General features: G+C 43.9%; 1 protein-coding gene across 1 annotated transcript in view; it reads right to left on the bottom strand.

The window, feature by feature from the left end:
• LAMB4 (laminin subunit beta 4) overlaps window positions 1-13,615 on the bottom strand; it is a 107,312-nt gene that overhangs the window by 59,901 nt on the left and 33,796 nt on the right. Inside the window, 5 exon segments of the mRNA XM_079932179.1 lie at window positions 4,458-4,589; window positions 8,807-8,957; window positions 9,876-9,892; window positions 9,896-9,955; window positions 12,324-12,433. Coding sequence (XP_079788305.1) covers window positions 4,458-4,589; window positions 8,807-8,957; window positions 9,876-9,892; window positions 9,896-9,955; window positions 12,324-12,433 — 470 coding nt within the window.

Here is a 13,615-nt window from a genome sequence, read left to right as displayed (position 1 = left end):
ATGAAGCGGAGCTGCCAGAACTGCTGTAGCAGGCTGGGGAGGATGGGTTATAAGGCTCAAAGAACCAGGCATGCTTGAATGGGTGTAAGACGCAAGGCTGGAAAACCCATCAGCTGACTATATTCCTTGTCCATTTTTCAAGACAGTGAGGAATGAACTGGTGAGGGGCCACCAGCATCACAGAGGATAGGGTACCCTCTGTAGGCTGGTAGCCTAAACCATTACAAAATTGAGCTCCTCAGTATCAGTGCAGTGGACAGGATCGCAGACTATCAAGGGTTGGGGAGCATTTAACTCTCAAAAGCAAGATGGGTATAATTATAATGGTCAGCGAGGTTGGAATAGGAGACAAGGGGGCCTGACCTACAGGAATCTTCTGTGGAGACGACTAATAGAACATGATGCTCCTAGTCGACAAAATATTGCCTAACATGTGTACTCCAAACTGATCAAGTATGAACTGGCAGAAGGCTGAGTTCAGCCACCTCAACAGAAAGACATAATCCTTTCCCCAATTTATAGAGCTGAGCAAATTCTCAGACTCAGACCCCAGTGACTAAATGAGAGGCTGGGTCCCAAGGAGGAAAGACTCTTCAACACCACAGCAAGTGTTAATTCTCTCACTTATCTCTCAAAGAGATCTATGTTTATTTACTAGTCTATTGGGGAAGCAGAAATGCCTAGATCTTTCGAGGGCTAATGGATACAGGATCTGAGTTCATACTGAGAACCATGTACCCAAAGTGTCATCATGGTCCCCGTTAGAACAGGGCATATGAGGGTCAGGTAGTAAATGGAGATCTGACTTAGGTTCTTTTCACAGTCAGTTCTCTGGGTTTACTGAACCATTGATTGTTTCCTCTAATTCTTGTATATGTATTGGAATGGACCTGCTTAGCAGTTGGCATTGATGTTAGTGCTCCTATAGTAGGAAAGGCCGAGTAAAACCTTGTGAAATGCCCACCCTCCATTGCCCTCCCCACCACCACCAAGCCAAGGTAGTAAATAAAAAGCAATATTGCAAATCAGAGGCATTCTCAAAGTGCCACTCTCAAGACTTGGTGGTGGGTCTCATATCATATCCCCATTACAAATTTTATACTAATATAACTAAGTTGTAGCCCCAATTGGCAGCTGTCCTGCTGGAAGGAGTATCATGACCAGAGCCGGTTACCACCACCCTGGTGCATGATACACAGCTATTGAAATGCAAAATGTGTTTTCTTCCATCTCCATGAGGAAGAAGAAACAGAAGCAATTTGTATTCGCTTGGGATGGGCGGTCGTGTATATGTCGTCTTGCCCCAAGGCTATTAATTCTCCTGCTCTCTGTAACAGTATAGCCCCAAAGAACCTGGACCATCCAGATGTTCTACAAAATATGACACTGACTCCCTATACTGAAGGATAGTGAATTGGATCCCTTGGTCTAAGGCGATGTCATGTGGTGTCCCACAGTGAGAATCGGACACTCTATGGCCTTGGTCAGCACCACTCTGACAGCTCAAAGAGTGTCTAATTCGCCAATGTCGTACAACATAGCTTCCTCAGCCAAGGGATCCACTTTACAGTAAAAGAAGTGTATCAGTGGTCACGTGACTTTGGGATCCACTGTTCCTACACAAACCACGGCATCCAGAAGATGCTGACCTGAGACGGCAGTGGGATGGGGCCCCTAAAAGATGCATTAGTTTCACGAGCTTGGAAATGACACCCTGTGAGACGGGGCAGTTTTCTTCTAGATGTTATTTACTCCTTAAACCAATGGTCTTTATGTGATGCTGTGTCCCCAGCAGGGAAAAAGCATGGGTTTGGGAACCAAGTAGGAGTAGCCAAGCTCATTGTCACTCCCAGTGACCGTGAATTTCTTAGGTTTGCAGTTAAAATTGGCACTGCATGCTATAGAGATAAACAGTATAGTTCAGGTTAATAATTTAAATTTTTAATATTTCTTCAGAGTGACATTAAATAGCACATAAAAATATTTTGACAAGTTGAAACTATGGAGGAAAGTAAAAAGCTTTATACTTTACTATCTTCAAGGCCCCTTTCCCTAATTTCTGAATAAGGGGCCCTGCATTTTAATTTTTATTTTGCCCTGGCCCTGCACATGGGTCCGAGCATGCCAGGAGTGAACTTGGGTCTGTGCTGTTAGTGTACTGCCTGGTCCCCTTGACTGGGCCACTCTATCACGCCACCAGCTCCTGGGATTGCTGGTCTCACCACTGCTCCCTTCTCTTGAGAACTGCCCTTGGCTGAGGTGAGCCACCTCACCTGGGCCGTGATCTCCATCTGCCCTGGCAGCCTACAGCCATGTCTGCCTGACATGAGAAGACAGCCCTAGGGCCTCAATGGGGGACAACTCTGTGGTGCAATTTCTGCTTCACAGCTTCCCCAGGGGATAAGGCAAGGCTAGACTCAGGCAAGGCCTAGCTGCCATCCTTGCCTCACTTTCCCCACTCCCCAGCCTACTGCCCTCCTCCCTGACAGGTTTCTCCTGATGAGTGCTTCCTCAGTAAAACACATGCACCCAGATCTCTGTTGTAATCTCTGATTGTAGAGAATCCAACCAAAGACAGTGACCCAGTGCGCGCGCGCGCACACACACACACACACACGCATTTATATAAAACTGAAATAAAAGTTTCACAAAAAAATGCTCGTTTTATATTCTTCTGTTGTACTAAACTGATCCAGTCAATTGATTTCATGACCTACTTACTAATAGGCATGACCTGTAGTATGAAAATTACTGACCTATGGGACTCCAGAGATAGAAACAATTAATTATATCCAGATGTCAGGGTAGGGAATGTCAGAGAAAGATAAATCTGAATTGGGTCTTAAGGGATGGCTAGAAGTTTTGCAAGTCAGTAATACAGAGGTGGTCATTTCAGGCAAGAGTCAGGAGAGGAGGCCGTGGATGCTCTGAGCAGTGTTTCTCCAAGGGCTGCCAGGGACCACTCGTATCACTTGGGGTGATCGGCAAACATGCAGATTTCTTTTCTCCCTCCAAATGATCCAAAATGTGTGGGGTTTTTTTTTTAAAGCATTGTGCCAAACACCTCAAATATTTAAATCCAAATGAAGATCACAAAATGTACCCATGTTTTCCTAAGTCTTTGATGGTTCCAATTTGAACCTCATTGCTCTAGAGCAATACTGCCTAATTGAACTTTCTACAATAATAAAAATGTTCTATATTTGCATTGCACTATCCAATACAATAGTCCCGTGTATAGAGTTACCTGAAAACACTTGACTAGTCTCACATTCCCTGATTCAGCATCTCAAGTGGAAGGCCCTAGCATCTGCATTCTAAACAATCTCCCTGGGCAATACTTATGCACAGTAAAATTTAGAGGTTCACTGATCATTGCCACAGCAAGCAAGGGCACTCCCTACTTTTCTCTTTCAGGTCGACTTCAGATTGAGATGCCTAGAGTCAGAGACGGCTTCACGGGCATGTGGCATGGGAACAGAAACAAGTAGAATAAAGAGCAAAGCCTCTGTGACTTGGTGTACATGGGCCTGGAAGGAAGAACGCCATCTATGAAGCCTTCTCTTATCCTCTCAGTTGGAGGTGTTTCTCCTTAAGTGGAATCCGTATCACATTATGTACACCTCTTTATGATACCTACCCCACCCTGCCATGCATTCATTGTTTGTATACGTGGCTCATTTCCCCCACCATAATCTTAAGGGCAGGCTCTATGTCTAGGTATTTCCATTTTCATTCAATCAATCATTTCATCCACTCGAGAAAGTCTCTTATGAATAAGGAACTGTTTCAGCTGCTGGGTTTATGAACAAGACAGCTAACGTCAGCTTTCCTTTGCTTTTCCAACATGCCCCTTAGTGCATATGCACACAGGAGTGCTCAGTAAAGACCCCGGCATAACAAATGAACAAACAAACAAACAGGCCTAAAGTGGCCCTGACTTCAAGTGAATACTAGTTGGCTAGCTACAAGGTCTTCAGGTCTCCTCTGGCCTTCTAAAGCCATTGGAGGGAGGGCTCTGTGGAGGCGGCATCACCCTGGCACTCATGCCGGCAATGACCAACTACATCCATCTCAGATTCAAGGGCACAGTCACACACCACCCCCAGGGACATTAGCATGTCCTTTCTTCTCCAACTGGGAAGACAGCCATTCCTCAATACTGTATCTCTCCTTTCTAACATGATAAGAAAGTGTACATTCAGAGTCTGACTCTTCAACTCTCCAAAATCTTATTTTCCAGAAATTTTCATTTTGTAGAGAAATAAAGCTATTGAAGTTTTCCCCAGAGCCTCGAATTACTTTGAGCTGGCTTCTTCCTTTCCTTCATTCTATTCTTCAGGATAATAGGGCTTACACTGGCTGGTCACTTACATGGGCCACGCATGGTTCTAAGTGCATTACCCGGGTTATTTGCTTATAGTACAACAGACAACGACCCTGAAGGAATGATTTACCTTACTCTGCTCATCTGCTCGAATGCTTTGCTTCTGATTTCTCTTCAGTATTATGCTCCCTTTGTCAGTTACGAAATCATCTCCTTGTTGCTGGAAATACACATCACATGTAGGCAGAGCTGTTGCTAGTACCTTAAAAAGAAACGGCTGTTTAAGTAACCAACAAAAGTTCCAATTTTACCAGAGTTCAAGAGTTTCAGACTATACTGTACTTTAAAAGGTAATCATGATTCTCACTTAATAGCTTCAGGAAGAACACACAGAGGCAGCTTATAATTTTTTGTTTCTCTATGAAACGGGGAAATTTTTAGTGATCCTAAAACTATGTGTTGGGTTTTCTTTTTAAGGGCTGCTCAACTAGTGCAATTCTAAACTTTGAAAACACTTCTTATTTTCTACTGGTTTTGTGGTGTTTCGAAAATTAACAATATGCATGATATACAGATTCAAAGATTATTAGATGTTGTAATTTTAACACTCTCCAGACCAATTTCTTTTAATTCTCATGGTTTGCAGAATCTGGTCTTAAACGTCCCCATGAGAGATTATACCGGGATAGCGAGATTCCACCAACCAAACTATTAAAACAGCAGAGTAGCATTCATGCAACTCCAGTTTCCTTAAAATCCTGGGTTTTATGGGACTCTGTTTTATATCATCTCCTTAGTCATTCAGCTGCCGACCCAGCTAGAATCTCCAATTGCTCGTTTCCAAATTCTCACTATACCCTAGACATCGATATTTGCTTGATGTTTCATTGTTGGTTTTACAGTCAAGGTTTTTAACTTCACAGGTGCCCTGGTGTTCATCGTGAGCAGGCAGGCTTGAGGTCAGTTGTAGTCAACTTCAGGAACCCTCATACTCTGTGGTCACTATTCAGACTCTCAGCCATGCTCTCCGACCAGCTCCTCAACCTGTGTGATGAGGACCCTTTGGACAGGCCACACTGGATTACGTTTATTTGTCCTCTTCATTTTTTTCCTCTCACCTATTGTGTTCATCTTGTAACACAAAATTATAAGCTATTTACCACTTTTATACAGAAAACATATTATGGAATTAACTTTATATTATACTACATTAAATGCCGTACCATGTTAAATTCAATCAATATTAACTTTTGTGACCACAGTTAGTTTCTATAACAAGCCAGTGTTTCCCAAACTGTGTACAAATCACCTAGGGATCTTGCTAACATGTAGACTGGATTCAATAGGTGTGGGTGGGGCCTGAGAGCCTCCAAGTCTAATGAACCCACAAGTGATGACACTATTGTTGGTCTACACACCACATTTTGAGTAGCAAGCATATTGCCATAGACTGAAGGTTTGTATCCCACTCCCCCTCTCCCCAATTCATATGTTGAAATAGAATCCGCAGTTGATGGTATTAGGAAGTGGGGTTTGGGGGAGGTGATTAGGATTAGTACCCTTATAAAAGAGGCCCAGAGAGCTCCCTTGTCATGTGAGGACTCAGTCATCTAAGAACCTGGAAGTGGGTCTCAGACATTGAATCTGCAGGCACCTTGACCTTAGACTTTCCAGTCTGCAGAACTGTGAGAAATAAGTTTATGTTGTTTATAAGCTACCCAGTCTATGGTATTTTTAGCAGCCCAGACTAAGAAAGATTAGATACATAGATAGGTAGGTAAATGATAGGTGAACAGATGGATGATAGATGACAGATAATAGGTAAACAAGTGATTGAGAGATGATAGATAGGTAGATGTAGATACAAATATAGATATCTTTCTGAAGACCCATCAAGAAAGTTAACCGTCATTCTTCTTAGCTCTCCTATTTGAGTATTAAAACAATTATTTGAAAGCTGGGGTCTTGGATTCATGTCCTTTCATGTCTCCATCCCCATCTTCTCTCTTCTCCCTGAACCTTGCCCCTTTCTCCATCCCTGTCTGGACTGCACCCTGAGCCCCTCCACCCCAGGCTCCACTTCTGCTGGATGGTGTCCGTAAGGGCACAGAGGACAATCTTCATCACGTCATGCCTTTGCTCAGAAGGTTTCAACGAGTTCTCATTGCCCCAAGAAGAAAATTTAGCCTCTTTAATAGGAGAATCTCATTTTCTCTTCCAGTACCTCTTTCCTATATAAACTTTCTGTTCTACCTGCAAATACACCTGCGTTGTTTCTCCTCTGAGCTGTTACTTAGAACTTTGCTGGTTGGACTGTCTTCTCCCCTCATCCACCAATGGAAACGCTCATGGCTTTCTAGTCTCAGGCAAATGATTCTACCCGCGTGTTAAGCCCATTTGTAAAGGATCAGTCGTGACTCCAAAATCCTAACGCACTTATGGACTCTCCCCTTGTTGCATGGCACTGCTCCCATCCTGAGCTATCTATGAAAAATATCAGCTATGGTTAAAAACTTCTAGAGGGCAGAGATGCTAACTAATCCCTCTGTACGCCAGTCTTAGCCTGGAGCTCAGCATTATGCACCTGGCTATAAACTGGGGTTCCTGTGACCCCCTCCTTGAGTTCGATCATTTGCTAGAATGGCTCAGAGAACTCAGGGAAGCACTTATTTATATTTACTGGTTTGTTATATAATAAAGGATATGATGAAGGAGACAGATAAACACTCAGACGAAGATGTACATAGGACCGGAAGGATCCCACACACAGGAGATTCTGTCCCTTTGTGGCTGGGATGCACCACCCTCCCAGCACACAGATATGGTCACCAACCTCGAAACTCTCTGAACCCAGTACTTTCGGGAATTGGATGGAGTCTTCAACCCACACGCAAGATGGATCATTACCTCAGCCTCCCTCACCTCTCCCCTTCCTGGACGCTGGTGGGTGGAAGCAAAAGTTTCAAGCTTCTAATCATGGCTTGGTCTTTCTGGTGACCAGCCACCATCCTGAAGCCATCCAGGAGCCCACCCAGAGTCACCTCATCAGAACAAATGACACTCATCACCCAGGAAAGTCCAAAGGATTTGGGAGCTCTGTGTCAGGAGCCAGGGGCCAAGATCACTATGTATATGCATATATTTTTTTCCTATTATTTCATGATAGTTTTAGCCTAAATATAAATATCAATATTCTTTTCCCAAAGCTTTTTTTTTTTTTCAGTTACCATCATAAACCTGCAATACGAAAAGCAATGAAGAAGAATCTAGACATAGGATTGCTTTATCTTGACTCCACCCACCGCAGTTGTGAGTCTAGGTCAGGATAGTGCAAGCCTCCTTTTCTTGCCCTAATCTCAGTCAGTAAAAGAGCAAATTCCGGGCTTCCCTGGTGGCGCAGTGGTTGAGAGTCCGCCTGCTGATGCAGGGGACATGGGTTCGTGCCCCGGTCCGGGAAGATCCCACATGCCGCGGAGCGGCTGGGCCCGTGAGCCATGGCCGCTGAGCCTGTGCGTCCGGAGCCTGTGCTCCGCAACGGGAGAGGCCGCAACAGTGAGAGGCCCGTGTACCGCAAAAAAAAAAAAAAAAAAAAAAAAAAAGCAGCAAATTCCAAGCCTCTTAAGGGGTATTTTCATCCCTCCCACCAGTCGTGTCCAGATAAGGAAGAGACCTCAGGAATAGACTTAGTCAATGCCTTCTCCCCTTGAAGTCGTTTGCCTCACATTGCCTTTTCCTTTGTCACATTCCTGCTTGTGGCTGGAGTCAAAGGCGTAAGAGTGTTATGGGAGGCTAACCTGTATTTTCTCTGATGGGTTCATATGCCTGGGTTTGCCCCCCTCATAAGACTTTGGGATAAATATTTTTAGGGAGCATCTCCCGCAGGACTGCTGACTTGTAGAGAATGAAGCAGACCAAGCGACATTTCCAGTCACACACTCCTATGAACAGAACTGAGGACTGCTAATCCGAGACGAGCTTCAGGAGGCCAGTGAGCACATCTTACACTTAGCTCAGTACCGTATTCATTCATTCATTCATTAGCAGAGATCCATGGCTTCCTACTATGCACCAGTCATAGGACTTGTCACTAGAGCAACAGTGGCGATGGGGTACACATCCTCCCTTCCCTCTTATGGTTTACAGTGTTGTCAAGGAGACAGACCAGGAAATGCTCAATAAACACATTCTATCTGATGGGTAACTTGAAAGAGCAAAACTCAAGTCCATTTCATCACAACTTAATGCAATTCACACTTCTGTGCCAGGCTCTGTGCCAGAACAGGGATACAAAGATGAACAAAATGCAGACTCTGCCCTCAAGACTTTATAGAATCTGCAGTTCCATGATAGAATCGACTCTGCTGTGTTTGTGGGCAAAACCACTCTCTTCCGGGTAACTTACCCACGATCTCAAGGGTGTGTGTATTTACCCACACCGCTTCAAATGAAGTCTGTAAAGAGAGTCAATGAAATACGAACCAAAGGAGCCAGTCCCTGGAGTGGCGTGGCTTCCTCTGCCTCGCAGACGTAGAAATTCAAAGGAGCAAAGAAATAGCTGGGCGCTGGCTCAGTGTAGCTGCGACCTGTGACATGCGGACGACAATCACACTGCCCATCCTCGGGTGAGCACCTGAGGGAAAACGAACCCACCTCCTAAAAAAAACATGGAGGAGGGACGGGTGTAAGATAAGGGCCTTGGAGGTGCTGGGCTAAATGCCCCTTGGGTTTGGGCCCATTCTTTGAAACCATCAATCAACCATCCTGGGGAGGATGTGGAGAAACAACGCATCTACAGGTCTGGTTTTTTTGTTTGTTTTTTAAACTTTTTATTATATTGGAGTAGAGTTGATTAACAATGATGTGTTGGTTTCAGGTGTACAGCAAAGTGATTCAGTTATACACGTACATGTATCTATTCTTTTTCAAATTCTTTTCCGATTTAGGTTGTTACGTAATATTGAGCAGAGTTCCCTGTGCTATACAGTAGGTCCTTGCTGGTTATCCATTTTAAATACAGCAGTGTGTCCATGTCAGTCCCAAACTCCCTAACTATCCGTACCCCTGACCGCACCACCACCACCTTCCCCCGCTAGTAACCATAAGTTTGTTCTCTCCATTCTACAGGTCTAGTCTTGACAAGCAAATCCAGATCAATGAAACCTTGGTTGCCACTTCTCTCCTCAGAGGCTCTCTGATCCTGCTCTAAAAACCGGGCAAAGGAGAGAGCAGGACCTCTCTTTACAGGCTGACAAAGAGTTGGAGTTTTAGGCAGGTCAGATCACACATGTGCAGGCATCTTTCATACCCCCTCGGGATGACAGTTCTACTGCCTGGGTATCTCACCCGTGGAAATATCTGAAGTGAAAGAAATCAGTTGGGCCACCGTTAATGTCTCAAGATCATAGCTTTTCAATGCCCTTTGCTTGTCATGGAATGAACTCCTTCACCTATGACTATAAGCAGGTCCAAATGAAATGTGCTTTTGTTTATTTGATGGAAATGGAAGTGAGGAATAATGCCACAAAACTTATTCATTTTACTGACTTACACGTTGGAATAAGCACTTCAAATATCACAGTCACAGGGAGAACATCTGTGGAGGTGATTTTCCAGTCCCCAGTATCCAACCTACAAAGAGAAAATGCTCAGTTGATTCCAGCCTTCAAGACATCTGCTGCTCTGAAGGGTAATGTTAAAAGCACTACAGTTCCATCGACGCATAGCAAACAGCCATGCGGCCTGAACCATCACACAGTAGCTTGCTTGCCTACGCACTTGGTAATGATCTTCTAAAAACACACACCTCCCATTTCTAGGACTTTAAATGAAGGGGACGGGGATTTGTCTATGTATTGCTTTGAATGGAAATGCGATGGATAATCAAAAAGGACCTACCATATAGCACAGGGAACTCTACTTAGTATTCTGCAATAACCTGAATGAGAAAAAAATCTGAAAAAGAATAGATATATGGATATGTGTAACTGAATCACTTTGCTGTACACCTGAAACTAACGCAACATTGTAAATTAACTATACTCCAATAAACAAAAGAGAAAGAAATGCAGTGGAAATCTCACAGCTCCTCTGACAGCGTCAATGTTAGCTTCAAGCTGGGTTGTCTAAGGTCAGCCAGGAGAAATTCTTTGACTAGCAACTCTCTTCTTTGACTTGCAACTGCTTTCAGTCCCCTACCATGAAATCCCTAGGGATTTTTACTTACACACTATGGCAACGTTTGGGGCTAAAAAGAAAAATCATTCAGGCTGATTTTGACATCTTATACGAATATCACAGTTTAGTAGAATCACGTGCTTATAAATAATTGTTTTGGCTAACATACTCTCCCTGTGTGAGAGACTCAACTCTATTCAAGACTTTTGTCATCATTGCAACATCTTGACCTTTATTTGATATAAACAGCTGGTGAGATATAAACAGCTACTTCTTAAGTCTGACATTCACTGTAAATACTCAGAAAAAGACTTCCGCCTCAAATCTCCATTTAACAAACTCAGATAGAATTAACATCTTAGTAGGCACGGAACTCTCATTTGAAATTGGTTAAGCATCTGTATGCTTTTGGTTGTCATCTTGGAAAAATTTTATGTCCACTTTACTCAAAAAGATTTATTTTAAATATCAAAAGTTGACATAATTTGTTACAAAACGCAGCAAAGGGCCTTTGATATTTTTCCCAAAACCAAACTTCAGTTTAGGCAAAAACAACGTGAACTGAGCTGCCTTATCCAGGATGGGGTTGTGAAAACCCCCTCTAGGCAGGGTACGCTGTCATGTTGGCCCCCCAGTGGACCATCCAGGGCACCACTGACACATGTGCGGTACCAAGCAGATGCCTCGGCTCAGCCATGATGGACAAGTTCCCCCATCACTGGCCCCTGCTCAGTTATTTTCCTTTTGCAGACACAATTAAGTACACAGTGGCAGTTCACAAGCCAACGCAAAAAGTTAGGCCGTGTCTAAGGTTTGTCTGGAATGATCTGACCTGGTGTCTCCGTTGGTCTGTTCACCAGCTCTGCACTCTTTTTTTGTGGTGTCCACTCACGGTCATGGAGCTCGGCATGGCGCACCTTCCAACGTGAAACTTCTAGATTACTTGTCCCGTCGTACACAGCGTTCCCTCTACATATTTACTTCCTTGTTTTCTTTCCCCACCTCCTCTGCCCCATCCCCCATGTGTTTTCAGTAAAGCAACTTACAATATTAGCACAAAACTATGTCGTAACAGACATACGTTTCTTATTTATCAGCTACATTTCTTCAGACACATCAAGGTCACTGTTCTTTTATTAGGTTAAATTTTTGTTTTTTCTTTCTAAAATGTCATGGTGGGCTGCCAAGATCAGAGGACAAAGAAAAGAGCTGGGTTTTTAACTCCCTAAATGCGTGACACATTTCTTATGGAGTGAAAAATGTTTTATTTTGCTAATTTGAGACATACATGCTCATGTGGGTAGTGGAGTCTGTCAAAAATCCAAGGGTTTATTTCCCACAGGAATCTACAATACATTTAAACCTAAGGGTTGTTTTTTTTTTTTTTTTTTAATGAGCTCATCCAAAATATTTTTAGGCATGGAGTGGTAAAGGTGGGAAAGAGACTGTGTATAAGAGACAGAAGAAAAGGCCCCATGATCTGGTGGGTTTAACAAGGGGGCCAGATAAATGCTCTTATATTCTACTGCTTGGTACTTCCAAGAGAACAGAGGATAAAACTATTGCTGTTGGTGCCTGGGTCGATTCAGTCCCAACTGGTACAAGTCACGGTGCTGGTAAATGTTTAACAACTAGCTCTCTGCAGAAACATGGGGGTTTATTTCCAGTGTTCGCTGATTCCTGTAGTGTAAATACTTTTACCACGGGAGTACCGAAATACAATAGGACAAGGAAAGCAATCAACAGGACCAAGTCTCTTCTAGGCAATGCCAGTAGAAGACTGCATCACTCCCTAAAGGCGAAATCAGAGACAAATACGTATAGTGCATTCCTCACAGTGTGGTCCAGTAGCAAGAGACTGACACAGGCATTGGCCTGTTTCCACATCACAGGTCAAGAGTGGCATAATCCTTAGGGGGTTACAGTCACAGGCTGAAAGCACAGCATACACAATTATTCTCATTTTGATTTCTCCACACTGGTAAATGTCCTTAACAGCTTAAACTGAGCAAAACACGTGTCCACAAGAACACAGAGCAGCCCGCCCTGCCAAGTTCATTGTCTGCCTGGCTGCACCATTACTGGACTGCATTTAACCCCGCACGGGAAATGCAGTGCCAGACACTTTTGCAGCCCTCGTGTGGTTCTACTGGATGGCAATTAGGAGGAGACAAGAGGTCATGCGTGCTGCGGAGCTGGGCACAGCTCTGAATGATGCTGGCTGGGTCGGGCGGCTAGGGGAAGGGTTTCTGAGTGTCACCGTTACTACCGACAGCTCCCTCTCTGGCAGATGCACCTATGATAACCCTTTCTCTCCTCTCTCTTTCTTAGCACCTCGTTACTTTTTTTTTTCCATTCCCTCTCTCCTCTTTCTCTCCCACCCACTGGCAATGCTAATCCTGCTTATGTTGTAAAGGCTAAGAAATTGTGCAACCAGAGCAAGATGTGTATTTCCCCTGCAGGAAAAGCCAATGTGCCCGGAAACAGCCCAAATGTCCGTCAACTGACGAGTAGATGAATTGTGGTATACCCATACAATGGAATATTATTCAGCAGTAAAAAGAAATGAAATACTGATATGTGCTACAACATGGATGAACCTTGAAAACATTATGGTAAGCAAAAGAAGCCAGACACAAAAGACCACATATTACATGACTCCACTTGTATGAAATGTCCAAGATAGGCAAATCTATAGAAACAGAAGCATATTAGTGCTTGCCTAGGGCTGGGGGGATAGGGAGGTGGCGGCTGAAGCATGGGGTTTCCTTTCTTTTCTTTTTTATGGTAAAATACCTATAACATAAAATTTACCATCTTCACCATTTTTAAGTGTACAGGTCAACAATGTTAAGTACACTCACACTGTTGTGCAGTCAATCTCCAGAACTCTCTTCCTCTTGCAAAACTGAAACTCTGTACCCATTAAATACCATCTCTCCCCATTCTTCCTCCCTCCCCCCAGCCCTTGGCCACCACCATTCTACATTCTGTTAATATGGATTTGAGGGCTTCCCTGGTGACGCAGTGGTTGAGAGTCCGCCTGCCGATGCAGGGGACGCGGGTTTTTGCCCCGATACGGGAAGATCCCACATGCCGCGGAGCGGCTGGGCC

This window comes from Stenella coeruleoalba, assembly GCF_951394435.1.
Source record: "Stenella coeruleoalba genome assembly, chromosome: 9".
NCBI lineage: Eukaryota > Metazoa > Chordata > Mammalia > Artiodactyla > Delphinidae > Stenella > Stenella coeruleoalba.
This window is presented reverse-complemented; position numbering and strand designations above follow the sequence as displayed.